Source organism: Rhinolophus sinicus, chromosome 14, assembly GCF_057876585.1.
Source record: "Rhinolophus sinicus isolate RSI-liver-muscle chromosome 14, RSI-T2T, whole genome shotgun sequence".
Taxonomy (NCBI): Eukaryota; Metazoa; Chordata; class Mammalia; order Chiroptera; family Rhinolophidae; genus Rhinolophus; species Rhinolophus sinicus.
In genome coordinates this window covers 14,579,326-14,592,753 of record NC_142514.1, presented here as the reverse complement: position 1 = coordinate 14,592,753, position 13,428 = coordinate 14,579,326, and the positions used below count along the sequence as shown (strand labels likewise).

The window sequence follows — 13,428 nt, the reverse complement described above, 5'->3', positions numbered from 1 at the left end:
TGCGGAAGTCCCGCCTCATTCCTCAGCAGCCTGCAGAGAAGGAAAGGAGGAAGGAAGAAGGGAAGGCCAGGAAATGTTCGCGGTTAATGTTTACATATCTACATGTATGAACTCATTTAATCCTCATGACAACCCTTGGAGGCAGGTGCTGTTATCCCATTTTGTAGATGAGGAAACTGAGGCTCAGAGAAGTTGAGTAAGTTGCCCAAGCTCCCACAGCTGTTAGGTGGCAGAGCTAGGATACAAACTGAGGCAGTCTGGCTCCAGAGCCCACACCTTTGATGTTATACCTCTCCAGGCAGAAGCCTATAATTTGCTGAACACCTACTGTATATAGCCATGTGCCACTTAACAATGGGGATACCGTCTGAGAATTGCATCATTAGGTGATTTCATCATTGTACGTACATCCTAGGTGTGCACACGCCCTTACACAAACCTAGATGGTCTAACCTGCTACACACCTCGGTTATCTATAACCTATCGCTCCTAGGCTCCAAGCCTGTACAGCATGTCACTACTGAATACTGCAGGCAACTGTGGCACAATGGCAAGTATTTGTGTCTAAACATATCTAAGCATAGAAAAGGTACAGTAAAAATGCAGTATAAAAGATAAACAGTGGTCCATCTGTATAGGGCACTCACCATGGATGGAGCCTGCAGGACCGGCAGTTGCTCTGGGGGAGTCAGTGAGTGACTGGGGAGTGACCGTGACGGCCTCGGACATCTCTGTCCACTACTGAAGGCTCGATAAACACTGCACACTTAGGCTATACTAAATTGACAGAACAACATGAGATTAAACGAAGCACGAAAGAAAATGATGCCATCGTGAGACATGGTAAACACGAGGGGTATGAGGCTGCTACCCATGTAACGCGGCATTCTGTTTCACAGCAAGCTGTTTGTATATGTCAGAGGGAAGAGTACACTCTAAAATAATGATAACAAGTACAGTATGGTAAATACATAAACCAGTAACATAGTCGTTTGTGATCATTATCGAGGATGGTGTACCTCATTATCACATAATTGTATGTGCTATTCTTTTATGTGACTGGTAGGACAGCAGGCTTGTTTACACCGGCATCACCACGAACATGAGTAATGCATGATGCTACAATGTTAAGATGGCGATAGGACTGTTTCAGCTCCATTGCCACCTTACGGGGCCATCATCGTCTATGAGGTCCATCATTGACCGAAACGTCATTAGGCGGCTCATGACTGTACTCGTCTGTAAGCTCGTCTGTAAGCTAGTCGGATTGTACATCTAGTATCTGATTTAGTTTGCATAACAACCCTGCATAGTAGGTATTACTATCCCATTTTGCAGATGAGGAAGCTGAGGCTAAGAGAAGAGAAGCAACTTGGAGGAGTCTGAGGCCCCCTCCACAGACCCTCCGGGGAGAGGAGGCCCTCCAGGGTTCCGGTTTCAACTAGCCCTCTGCAGACTCAGCTCCCAGCTCCTCACCCTCCCGTTCACCCTCCTGCAGAATGTCCGAGCCAACCTTAGCGTCCTGTAGTCTAAGTCCCAGTTGCCAGTGTAAACTGCTTGGGGAGCTTATGCTGACTTAGTCTTGAACACACGGCAATTTAGAGGCAGAGCCAGGGCTTTTCCTTGTTGCATTTGATTCGGAAATGGTGACCTTGTTCCTCTCCGATGGGCTTTCACCTTGGCCTAGCTGGAACTTCTGCTCACCAGCCTGGCGGGGGTCCATGAAGCGGCAAACTCACTGAGTAGGGAGGGAGATGGATGGATTAAACAAGCCCTAAGCATTGGAGGGTTCAGTGTCTGCGCAGTGAGGCCCAAAGAGCTCCAGAAACAGCTAGAGAATAGTCTGGGCTGGTGCCACGGAGGCTTTGCTTTGAGGTGGGGGAGGCCTGGCTCACCCAGCTCTGATGCCAACACCCGGCCCCATTGTCTGGCCCAGAGCAGGCATCAGAATGTATGTCCTGAATGCATGACTGAGCGTAGGAATGAAGGGCAAGTGTGGGGGGAGTGGGTGGATGATGGGGTGAGTGAGTGAAGGAATGCATGGAGTTCAGAGAAGGGAGACCCCTGGGCTGCAGAGGTGGGGGTCGGGGAGAGGACAATAGGTTAATGAGGGAGGTGAGGGATAGGTGGCTATAGGACCGTGTGGGCCTCGTCCCCAGCCTCTGGGTGCTAGAAAGGTCCTTACTCTGGCCCACCCTTTCCTTGGACACTAAGGGTGGGCAGCATGGGCCAGGCCCATCAGTGGGAGTCGTCCTGCACGGATGGGGCAAGGAGCAGAGCAGCTGGGTCTGAGGTTTGGGTGTGACACCTTGGGCAAGTCACCACCTCTGTGCCGCCTGCAGTCTTCCTCCGTGTGGAATGGAGATAACGTTACCTGCCTTAGGTTCCTTGTGAGGTTGTTGAAAGGGTCGAAAGTGAAGGCAGTTTGTAAGCCGCAAAGTGCCAGGCTGGGTAAGCAGGTGTTGTTATTACCTGAGCAGAGGCCCCATGGCTAGGTCATCTCAGTGTCACTCCACCCCCTGTCCCGTGTGCAGGGAGGCTTCCATCCCCCGGGAAGTGGGGAGGGTCAGGCTTAGGCCACAGCCGCGCCTGGGCCACCTGGGCGGGGAGGCGCTGGCAGGCAGCAGGTGGATGGGAGGCCCAGTCCCCGGGTGCTGCACCCCGGGTGGGGGCCAGTCCCATGACCTCCTCTTGGGGCTGCCAACGTGTTGTTTGCTCAGGAGGCCGCTGCCTGGCCCAGCTCCGGGATCCGGGTGTCTCGGCGCTCAGCCAATGCAGGGTGAGGGTGGGGACCTCATGTGCCACCTTCCAGCTCACCTGGTGTCTGAGGCCCTCTCCTCCTACCCCCAGCCGACCTTGCCAGCTCGACCCCTTGGTGGCTGTGAGACCCCCGGGCCCATCGGGCAACCTCACTTAGCCTCTGCTTCCTTATCTCTGAAATGGTGTGAAGATAACAGCAGCCCTCAATCAGGGTTGTTGTTGTGAGGATTACGTGATATCACAGCACGCAGCCACCCCCACACTCCCTCTTGAATCCTGGTGGAGGTCAAAGGTACCTGGGAAAAGAGAGCCAGGAGCATCCATGCCGTGTACCCCACTCCACACCCCTCCCCATGGGCCTGGGAGGGGGAGGCCCGGCTCCCTGGGCTTAGCTTCCGAAACTTGCTCACTGGGCTGCCCCTGGCCACCTTCCCTGGCACCTTGGCAGGGCCAGGGGCAAGCAGTGTGGTCAATGCCAGAGGGTTGAGCTCTGGAGACAATGGGCCTCTGTTGCCCCCGGGGAAAGGGGCAGTTCCAGGGCGATCTCTGGTTTTAGGAGATTATAGAGTCCCTTCAGACCTGAGGCCGTGGATGGGAGACACAGGCAGCTCCCAAGCCCCATCCAGAGGGGGGTGAGGGTCCACAGGAGGAGCCCTCTTACCCTCCCCCCACATGAATCACCAGGCTGGTAGAACCAGCTGGCCTCATGGACCTCTGGTGACCAGCCCCGGGCTGACCTGGACCCCTCAGGCCCCTGTCCTGGGCTAGTCCCCCCAAACCCTTCTCGGCCCTGTGTTCCCTGGTGGCTGAGCCCTTCCTCTGCCCTCCCCACCCCCAAGTCTGCTTTTCCCAACTTGTGTGTGTGCTGGCCAGCACCTGGCCAGCTCCCCTGCTCCCCGTCCCAGGCTTCCTGCCTTCCTGATCCTATGTCACCTGCTCTGGCCACCAGAGTTGCACCTGTTCAAATTGAATTTTAAAGCATGAATGGTTCCCAAGGCAGTAAAGAAGGAAAGAGGAACCCCCTGCAGCGGGAACAGCCTGTGCAGAGGCTCAGTGTTGGCTTGTTTGGAAAACTGCCTGCCGCCCAGCCAGGCTAGGACAAGGCAACTGGGGCAGGACAGGAAGGGGCGGTGTGTGTGTGTGGAGATGAGGCTGGGACAGTCAGCAGGAGCCAGACCCACCTGGGGACCTCAGCCAGGGCCGCTATCTCTGGGTGGCCACAGGGCCACGTCCTACCCCCAGGACAGCCCAGGTTCCCCTCTGGTGCCCTGACAGGGTGGGGTTCTCCAGGAGAATGGCTAATAATAATAATAATAATAATAATAATAATAATAATGACAGCAGCAAACACTTCTAGAAAGCTCACCCTACTCCATGGCTCACAGCAACCTGATGGGTAGGTACATTATGTCTCATTTTGCAGATGAGAGAAAAAGCCAGGAGCCTCCCACCAACCCTCCAGGCTGGCAGGTGTGAAGCAACCCAGGGAGGCATGTGGTCACCTGTCCTCGGCCTTCCCTGGCTCCTCCACCATGCCTAGGTCTGACCTGAGTTTTTGCAGAGTGTGGGACCTCCCTGAGATGCTCCCTACCCCAGTGTGACATCTGGAACCCTGGACAGATGGAAATGCTAGCCCCCAATCTGCCCCCGCCTTGCTGGGCGATCTCAAGGTGGTAGTTTAACCCTTCCGAGCCTCAGTTTATTCTTCTGGGAATTGGGGATTCTAGCAACCGCTTATCTCCTGATCCAGTTCCGGTGAGTCTCCCAGGGGTGAGCAGATAAAGAGAGCTTTTAAAAAGTACAAAGAGCTGTAGTGACTATGCGATTATCATTACCTCAATGCAGAGATAAGGGAACAGGAAGGAGGTGCAGTGACAGTTGCCAAGAAACCTGGGAGCTGTCAGTAGCGGCTTCCGGCCTGGCCCATCCCACTCAGGAGCTGGGCCACTGGGTTCTCTCCCCACATCCCTGCCTCGCCCTTTTCTGGGAAAGATGGGTGCTCTGAGAGGGAGGGGAGCTGGGGCCAGCTGGCGGGTGGCCATACAGCTGCAGGGCCTGAAGGTGACCCAGCAATGTGCTCTGGCTTTCTCTGTGACCTTGAGCAAGTCACCTCCTTTTGCTGTGTCCAGGTGTCCTGTACCTGTAGACAGGTGTCCAGGCCAGACAGGGCAGGATTGGAACTGGACATAGGGGAGATGCTTGGCAGTGGTTACAGGAGCTACAATGGGGAGGCCGAGGTGGGGGGCAAGGCTGGACGACAGGACTGAGCGCCGGGGTTGAGAGCAGCTGTGATACGTGTAGGAGAGGAACCCTGGGCTGGAGTCGAACCTCAGAACTTCCCTTTCTTTCCCTGGTGTGACCTTGGGCTTGTCACTGAACCTCTCTGAACCTCAGTTTTCTTATTTGGGAAAAGGTTGATAACAGTTCAAGCTCATGAAGCTGCTGTGGCGATCAAATGAGACACTGCCGTGTAAACTGTAGGGTCCTGTGTAGATCTATGACGGTGGTCACGGCAAGGGAAGGCACGTTCCGGGCACCTTCTAGCACATTGCGGGAAGCATGCAAAGCCTCTGATGCTGGGCCAGGCCATAGAGTCAGGAAGGTTGGCAGAGAAGTCGGGAGGGTAGAGCTTTGGGAGACCCCATGTGAACGGAATGGTGGAGGCCAGGAGGAGATAAGGGTGGGACAGGAGAGAGAGGGGAGAGCAGAGAGGTTCAAGTTCATCAAGAAGGAAAATGACCAAGTTGGGATATGTCTGCAGAGGCCAGAGGCAGAAGGGGAGGGAGGAGAGGGCTAGAAAGGTTGGGGAGAGATAGTGAGGGTGAGGAAGGCTGAGAGGAGGAAGAGGAGGAGGCATCAGAGGAGGCGAGGGGCTGAGTTTATTCATTCCTTCAAAAGTATGTATTGAGCAACTACTACTTACTAAGAGGCAGTGTAGTGTAGCCTTAGGGCACACAATCTAGACCTGGATGGTCAGGGGTTAAAATCCTCCATATTTCACTTACATTTACTGTCAGCGTGACCTTGGACACATTGCTTAACCTCTCTGTTTCTTAGTTAATCTGGGGGCAGGCAGGGCCCAGAACTTGCGATTTCCTGCTCTGTCCTCATCCTGGATCCCATTCCTTCCTCTGCCCTTTAGGACCTCAGCAATGACCTTTTCGGTGGAGTTGCCTGGGGGCAGGGGGCAGGGGGGAGGGCTGGGCATTGCCTGTGACTATGGCCAGCCAGGAACTAGAGAGCAGAGGGCCTCCAGGCTGGGACCTGGAGAGAAGCCAGGGCTCCCTGGTCTTCAAGGACCTCCCTAGTCCAGTGCCAACATGAGCAGTCCCGTGTGAGATGAGCACCTGGGCCTGGGGAAGCTGCAGCTGAGAGGATTCTGGGAGGGGCACGCATTAGGGAGCTGCTGCTGGGCTGGCCTACAGTGGCCATTGTCTGAGTCGGGGGCATGATGGGGCAGACCCAAGGCCACCATCCAATCGCTCTGTCACTGGCAACAACCTCCACTCGGCAGCCAGGGCCATGCTAAGACAGCAGGCCCCACAACCGTGGGGGCCCAGCCTCACCGGGGCTTCAACCCCTGGGCTTCTAGCAGCCTCTGCTGTCCATTCCTGGGCAGCCTCTGCTGTCCATCCTGCTGATACTGACGCTGCTCAATCAAGAGTGTGTCTGTCACCCTTGCTAGGGGAAGTGGCTTCACTTCTCTGAGCCTCATTTTCTCCCATCTGTAAAAATGGGGATAAATAATGCCAACCTTCTAGCACTGAGTGTGGATGTAATATGCTTGACACAGTTCCAGGCACACAGTGGGTCTCAAAAGTCCCCATGGCAGCCACAGTGGAATTTGCCTGGACCACTTCTATGGGCCTCTCTCCAGTTCCCATGTCAGCGCGCCTTGCAATCTACAGGAACTTGTGTTTAGGCTGTTCTCTTGCTCACAAACCTTCAACACCTCCTTACAGCCAACCTTCACTCAGTTACTCTTCATTCAGCCATTTAACAAATACTTAATGAGACCCTAACTTGGGGAGCCAGAGTTTATCATGAATGAATATCAAAGAATTTATTGAGTGAATATCTAGTAGCTGCCCAGGTTCTGTGATGAATTTTTTGGGAAATTGAGGTTGAGTGTGTCACTCATTTAAAGTCACACAGCAGGTAAGTGCCTGGGAATACCCCCAGGCCAGAAATGCCACTGTTACCATATTCATCCTTCTGGGTCAAGACCTTTATGTAAGACACACCCCTGGGAGATGGAGAGGCATCTGATTCCTCTGGGCCTTTCTTCTGCTGGAGTAGCTGGGCTGATGGGAGTCCGCAGGGGTACTCAGAGCTCCCTCGGGGTCTCTTTCCTGGACCAGGTTCCCGCAGGCCCTTGCCCTCTTGGGGTGTGGTAGCCCCAGCTTCACCTGACTCAAACAGCCGTGTTCCTCTGAGGATTGTCTGTCAGCCTGAATGACTCACCCTTCTGGGACCTGCCTGGATGGATGGGACCTGGGCGGTGGTACAGCCACGTCAGGGTGGCCCCAGGCAGCGAGCGGAAGCTAGGCGTGCTCCCGCAGCCCTAGGCTCCCTGGGTCCCAGGAACCACTGGGCACTTGCTCTCCCTGACCCCACAGGTGGCCTCCTCGGCAGGTTTTCTGGGGTGACAGGAGCTGACTTCACCCTCACCAGACCTGTTTCCTTTCCTCAGGGAGAGGTGTGGGTATGGGCAAGAAGTTCGGGCTTGGAGTCAGTCAGGCCTTGCTCCGGTGCCGGCCCCTCTGCTGACCAGCTGTGTGACCTCTGCCTGGCACTAGGTCCTCATCTGTCAAGTGGGAATACCAATGTGGTGAGGAGTCTGTGCCCTCAGGCCTGGAAAGAGGGGCTCAGCCCAGGGCCTGGCACATAGTAGGCCCGATGAGTGTCAGGAGTTGTTATTGTCCATGATGGCAGTAGCCTGGTGGCCTTTCAGCTGCTTGCAGCTGGTGGCTGCTATCTTTTCCTGCTTAGTCCAGAGGTCAGGGCTCAGCCCTCTGCAGCAACCCTCACTGCTCCTGCCTCAGTCTACCCATCTTCAGAATGGGCTGTGGACATCCTCTGGCTGGGATGTGCATGAGGGAAGCCAAAGGGAGAGCTTGGGGAGAGCCCCAGCCCACATCTCTGATCTCTGAGGAAGGAGAGCCTGTTTAGAGCCCTGCTCAGGAAGCCTCTCCTCTCCCTCCTCCTGCGGAACCCAGTACCCACTGCTCCATGAAATCTGTCTCCCCTCACGTCCTCCAACTCTGAGGGTGACTCTTCCATCCAAAGTTCACAAATCTCGCTCCTTGGGGCTCTCCCTGACCTCAGACTCCTTTTCTCTTCCAGGAGGAGTGATGGGCAGAACCAGCGCTTCCCTCAGGCACTAGACCTGCCACGAGTGGACTTACTTCCCCCCAACACTGCTTCACTCTACCCGAAGGTAAGTGTCCCCCTCCCCACTGCCCCTGATCCAAAGACACCCAGAGATAACCTAAGAATGACTACCAGGCAGAGGTAAAATATTCGGGCTACCACTCTGACCCCTGGGTGGGCTTGGTACAGTCTCAGAGGTTGAACGGGGGTCTCTAGCACTGCTGGGAACAGGGCAGGACAGCTGGCAATAAACTGGCCAACCGGCTCTTCTTCATTAGATTCACATCAACGTCACCATGAGTTTCCTCATCTATAAATCAGGAATAATGAGAGTACCCACTTTACAGGGGCTATTGTGAGGATTAAATGGAAAAGTGCCGATAAAGCATCCTGTGCACAGTACCTGGCCCAGAGTCAGAGCCTTATAAATCAGGCCATTGTTGTTATCATCAAAATCAAATGTTCGCCCAGCACCTGATGTGTGTCAGATTGCACTGGGCACTGAGGGGCCAGAAATCAATCAGACTCTGCCCTCAAGGAGCCATAGTCCAATTTAGAGAGAAATAACTAAGCAACTTATGCAGAGCATCAAATACTAGTAATAACCACTAGTGTGGATTGAAATTTACTGTGGACCATGTGGGTACTTAATGCTTTACATGCAGGATCTCATTTCATCCTCAAACTGTAAGAACTATGTGCTGGCCACTGTTATTAGTTCCATTTTGCAGAGGAGAAAATTGAGGCTCAGAGAGGTTAAGTTACTTGCTCAAAGACACACAGGTAGGATGCGATGGGGCCAGGGCCAGAACTCAGGCTGTCTGACCAGAGCACATGATCTTGTGGCCTCTCTAATGCAGAGGGTCATAGGCCTCACGTTTGCAGGACACTTCAGTTTCTAAAGCACGCCCACAGACATCATGCTTCTTGGTCCTTTCATCAAACCTTGGGTCATAGGCATTCTCCAGACGAGGATCCAGATGCTCAGAGAGGTGAAGTGGTTTTCCCAAGGTCACACAGGCAGGAAATAGCAGAGGCAGGATCTGCCAGGCTCCTGTCCCAGCACTCTGGCCTGGAGCAAGGGCCATGTATCTCTCCTTGGCCGGGAGAGCAGATGGCCAAGGAATGGTGGCCTTGTGGGGGTCCACACCACCTCCAGGAGCTCCCAAGTGGGCATTCTAGAACCTCTCCTGCTCTCTATGGCTGCACCATAGCCAGGCCATGGAGACAGTGGGTCTTGGCAGGAAGGGAGTGACTCGAGGGCAGCTGGGGTCATGAGTGAGCATCCGAGAGGAGGCCTCGGTGCTCCCCAAGGGCTGTGTGCTCTTGGACCCCTCCTTGGGCCTCAGTCTTCTCATCAGAAAAATGAGGGTTGGAACAGCCCATCGCCCTGAGTCCTGCCTGCCTGCTCAGACAGCCTGGGGCTGGCCTTCTTGGATTAGCTCTGAGCTACCTCCCCTTCCTGGCCTCCGCCCAGTCTGTCTAGAAGCCTCTGTTTGTGCCAACACAGCCCAGACAGCAGGCTCCCGACAGCCCACCCCCCACCCCAGGATCAAGACACAGTCTGTGGATCATCCTCCTTCAACAGGGGAGGAAAACAGGGTCCAGAGGGATTGAGTGATCTGTCTGGATCCCAAGCAAACCAGGGGCGGGGCTGGGGGAATCAGGCCTGCGACACACTTTCCATCCCCCTCCCCAGCACCCCTCCCACTGCACTCATTTATGATGTTGATGGAGCCAGTCTGAGGGGCAGGAGACCTCCCTGTACCAGTGGGCAAATCCCTGCTCCTCTCTGGGCCTCAGTTTCCTCATCTGTAAAATAGAGGTGACAGTTCCTTCTCTACCCACATTGTCAGTTTGCAATTGACAGCTGACTGTGAAAGTAACTTTGGAAAGTAGAAATATTATCAGCATCATATATTCCCAGAGTAGGACAGAACTCCCAGAAGGGACGTCCCCCTCTTCCTTGGGAAGCCACACTTATACAGACACTGAGCAACCCAGGATCCTCCTACCCTGCTCCCCTATAGGGGTTTCTCCACTTGGGGATTCAGAAATCTGCACACATGTATATACACAGCCTACCCACACCTACGTACATGGACACAATCACAAGTCTGCGCATATATTCAGAGACTTGCACGTGTACACATGCAAGCATGTACAGATACACATGTACAAACACACAAATACATACCCAGGATGCCTAGGCACACAGAGCCACATCTGGTCTCAGAGTCACACACACACATACAGCTGTGTGCACACATGTGCACCCCCACCACTCCACCTGCCCCACAGGCATTTCTGGTGGTAGGAGCAGGTCTTACCTCCTCCCAGTGTGGGAATGGATGTTTCTCTGGGTGCATTTCAATAGGTGCCCGGAAGCGCTCAGGCCTGGAAGTGCCTGCATAAATCAATATTTGCTGCTGTTAATTATTAAAAACAAAGCTACACCGTGTCTGGAACACACATCTCTGGGATTCCTGCTGGCTCCCTGGATGGCTGATTCAGTGCCAGGTCTAGGGGAAAGGAAGGCGCAGTCCTTCCTTCCAGGAGCCCTTGGCTCTGGAGATGGAGGGTGGTGGGCAGCTGCCGGCAGCTCCCTCAGGAAGCTGAAGAGAGTTTGGGCACCGAACTGTTGAGCAGCCTTGCCCCTGCAGGGTCTAAAGCAGCTGGTGTTGACTTGGCCACAGCTCAGGAAACAATTGCCGCTTTCCCAGCATCTGTCTGGGGAAGGGGTGCTGAGGTCCTAGCCATGCCCCCACTGTACATTGGCAGACACATGCAGGGTCAGTTGGAAGGGCCTGCAGAGACCATATATTTTACGGATGGGGAAACTGAGGCCTACGGAGGTGGCAGGGATTCACTTAACACCGTGGGAACTTTGTAGTCCCTCCCCAAGCACTGTAGTTGTCTCCCCCAGGGTCAGGGACAATTAGGATGGGGGTGGGGAGGCATTTAAGAGCCAGGTATGGCCTGGGGCCTGGGGAAGGGAGGGAACGGGCCAGCCACTGTCAGGCAAAAGGAGAAGTTGAGGAAGGAGCGGAGAGCAGCTTCAGGTCTTTCCTAGAATTCCTAGTTCTTCCTTTTCCTAGCTGTGTGATCTTGAGCGTGATATTTCACCTCTTGGAATCAGTTTTCTCGTCTGTAAAATGGGGATGACACTTGTACCTCCTGGGTTGTGGGGAGAGGATGAGACTTGCGAAGGGTTCAACATTAAGTAGGTGCACAAGAGAAGTCCTCTGTCTCCAAGGTAACCCCGTCCTCCGCCTGCAGGGCTTCACAGCCCTTCCCAAGAACCCCGTCCTAGAGGCCCTGAGGTGGATACCCAAAGTCTGGGAAGATAGGGAAGGCTGGATGGGGGCGCGCTGGGGAGAGTCTGGAAGTACCAGAGGGACCGGAGCGCTCAAGTTTATAGCGTTCTGACAAGAGTACGCAGGCGCAGTGTCCGGGGACCGCTGGTCGTGCCGCTCCAGGGGGCGGGGCCTCCTGTGTCCCCGCCCCGGATCTCCGCAGCCCCGCCCCAGCCCCCGCGCCGGCGGTACCTGGCGCCCCGCCCCCTCCAGGCCCGGCCAGCGCAGCGCGGGGAGCGCGCCGCCGGGAGCCGGAGCCGGACCGCGGAGCTCAGCGCTGCGGGGCCCGGGCTGGGGCGTGCGCGGGTCGGAGCCGCCGGACCAGTTGAAGCGCCGCCGGGGCGGGGGCTGGGGCAGGGCCAAGCTCGGGATGGCGCAGCCGCGGCCCCTGGCGCCCCTCGGCCGTCCGCGGCGGGGCTCGCTACCCTCTGGAGCCGGCTGGCAGGTGAGGACTCAGGCGAGGATGGCCTGGCCGAAGGGGTCCGCAGGAGCTGCCGGCTCAACCCCACTTCCTCGGAGCCCGGGAGACTCTGACCCAGCCAGGGCGGGTGTGCGAGGCTCCGTCATGGAGGGTGTGTTAGCTTCTGGGCTGACACCCGGCCACGGCGGCCACAGGGCGCACCCCTGCCCTGGGGTCCCGGGCCGTGGGTTCTTTTTTGCCGCTGCCCACGAAACAGAGTGCCCGTGGTGACACTGTGCTCTGGGCTACAGTGGCACTATGTGTATGTGTATACCAGCCTTGGGACCATTTCGTCTGTCCCTGCCTCCTTCGGGTGGTCTGCATGTCACAGTGTAACTTTGCGTGGTGTTCTGGGCAACTTGGCTCACAGCCTTCCATGTGGCAGGGCGTCTGCTGCTCCCGTGAGGCTGTAACTGAGTGTCACTTGTTGCTGTGTGTGCACCCTGGGTGACAGTACCATGTGTCAGGGTTTATGTGGCTGTGACTCCAGGTGCATTGCTCCTGGCCATGTTAGGTCACTCTGAGTGGGGTGCTCTGGGGGACATGGATGTGTCCCCCTCGCTGTCATGCTGGCATTGTGTCGGGTGGAGGTTTTGTGGGCATAGATGCCGATACTGCAGTTGTACAGGGTGTTGGGTTGACAAGCATATTTGTCTACCTGGGCTGTAGGTGTGTGTCTGTGGTTTGTGCTGTAACTGCCTGTGGAATTGTCGTGTCCAAGCTCGGAAGTGTTGGGTGTGGCCGTAGGTGACCATGGGTCAGCGTCTCCCGTGGACTTCTGTGCTGCATTTCACAGGTGGGTTTTGCCCCTGTGGTCAGGCCTGAGTGTGCACAAGGGGTTTTTGTGTCTCGTGATCTTTAGCAGAGCCCCGTGTGTGTGTGTGTGTGTGTGTGTGTGTGTGTGTGTGTGTGTGGAGATGGGTGGTGTGTACTCAAACGTGTACGAGGTGTGTGAGGTTCCCACCTGTACCCCTCATCCTGGGTGATTAACCACTCCCGCAGTTGCTGCACGCTTTTTCTTTTTCTCAAAACTCAATGTCGTGGGCTCGAGTCTGTCATGTCTGTCACGCAGGGTCTGTGACTCGGATGGGGAAGGTACGTGGGAGTGGGGCTCTGTGGCTAAGTTTCCGTGAACATGCCTGCCTGTGTCCGTGAGTGTGTGTTATTGTGTCTCACCTCACGTGGATGGGAGAGTCGTTTTGTGTTGTTCGTGTAGCTTTGGGGGCAATTACTAGTGTGCAGATCTGCACAGGGATGGGTTTGCATTTGTGCGTGTGGCTTTTGTGTACATGGACCTGTGTGTGTGTGAGTGGGTGTGCTGTTGTGTAACTTAGGACACCAACATGTGGATTTGCATGTTAGCATATAGCTCTGAGTCTAAGAATTGGTGTGCACGGGCCCCATGGTTTGTGTGTGTTTGCTTTCTTTGGTCCAGTGAGACTGTTTAAATATTGGTGTGTAGGCCTGTGTGTGTTCAAG

At 55.3% G+C, this 13,428-nt stretch overlaps 1 protein-coding gene across 16 annotated transcripts in view; it reads left to right on the top strand.

Annotated features, from left to right (window-relative positions):
* The window catches only part of RAP1GAP (RAP1 GTPase activating protein), a 63,795-nt gene that overhangs the window by 27,500 nt on the left and 22,867 nt on the right, over positions 1-13,428 (top strand). For 13 of the 16 annotated variants that reach the window (XM_088790425.1, XM_088790427.1, XM_088790423.1 and 10 more), the window contains one exon: positions 8,107-8,200. Coding sequence is in view for 6 of the 16 variants with exons in the window: in XM_088790415.1 (XP_088646541.1) it covers positions 8,107-8,200 (94 nt within the window). In the remaining 10 variants the exon portion in view is untranslated. Of the gene's footprint in view, positions 1-8,106; positions 8,201-11,705; positions 11,935-12,646; positions 12,746-13,428 lie in introns of those variants that run through there. The other 3 variants (XM_088790426.1, XM_088790417.1, XM_088790418.1) reach the window with 3 other exon arrangements.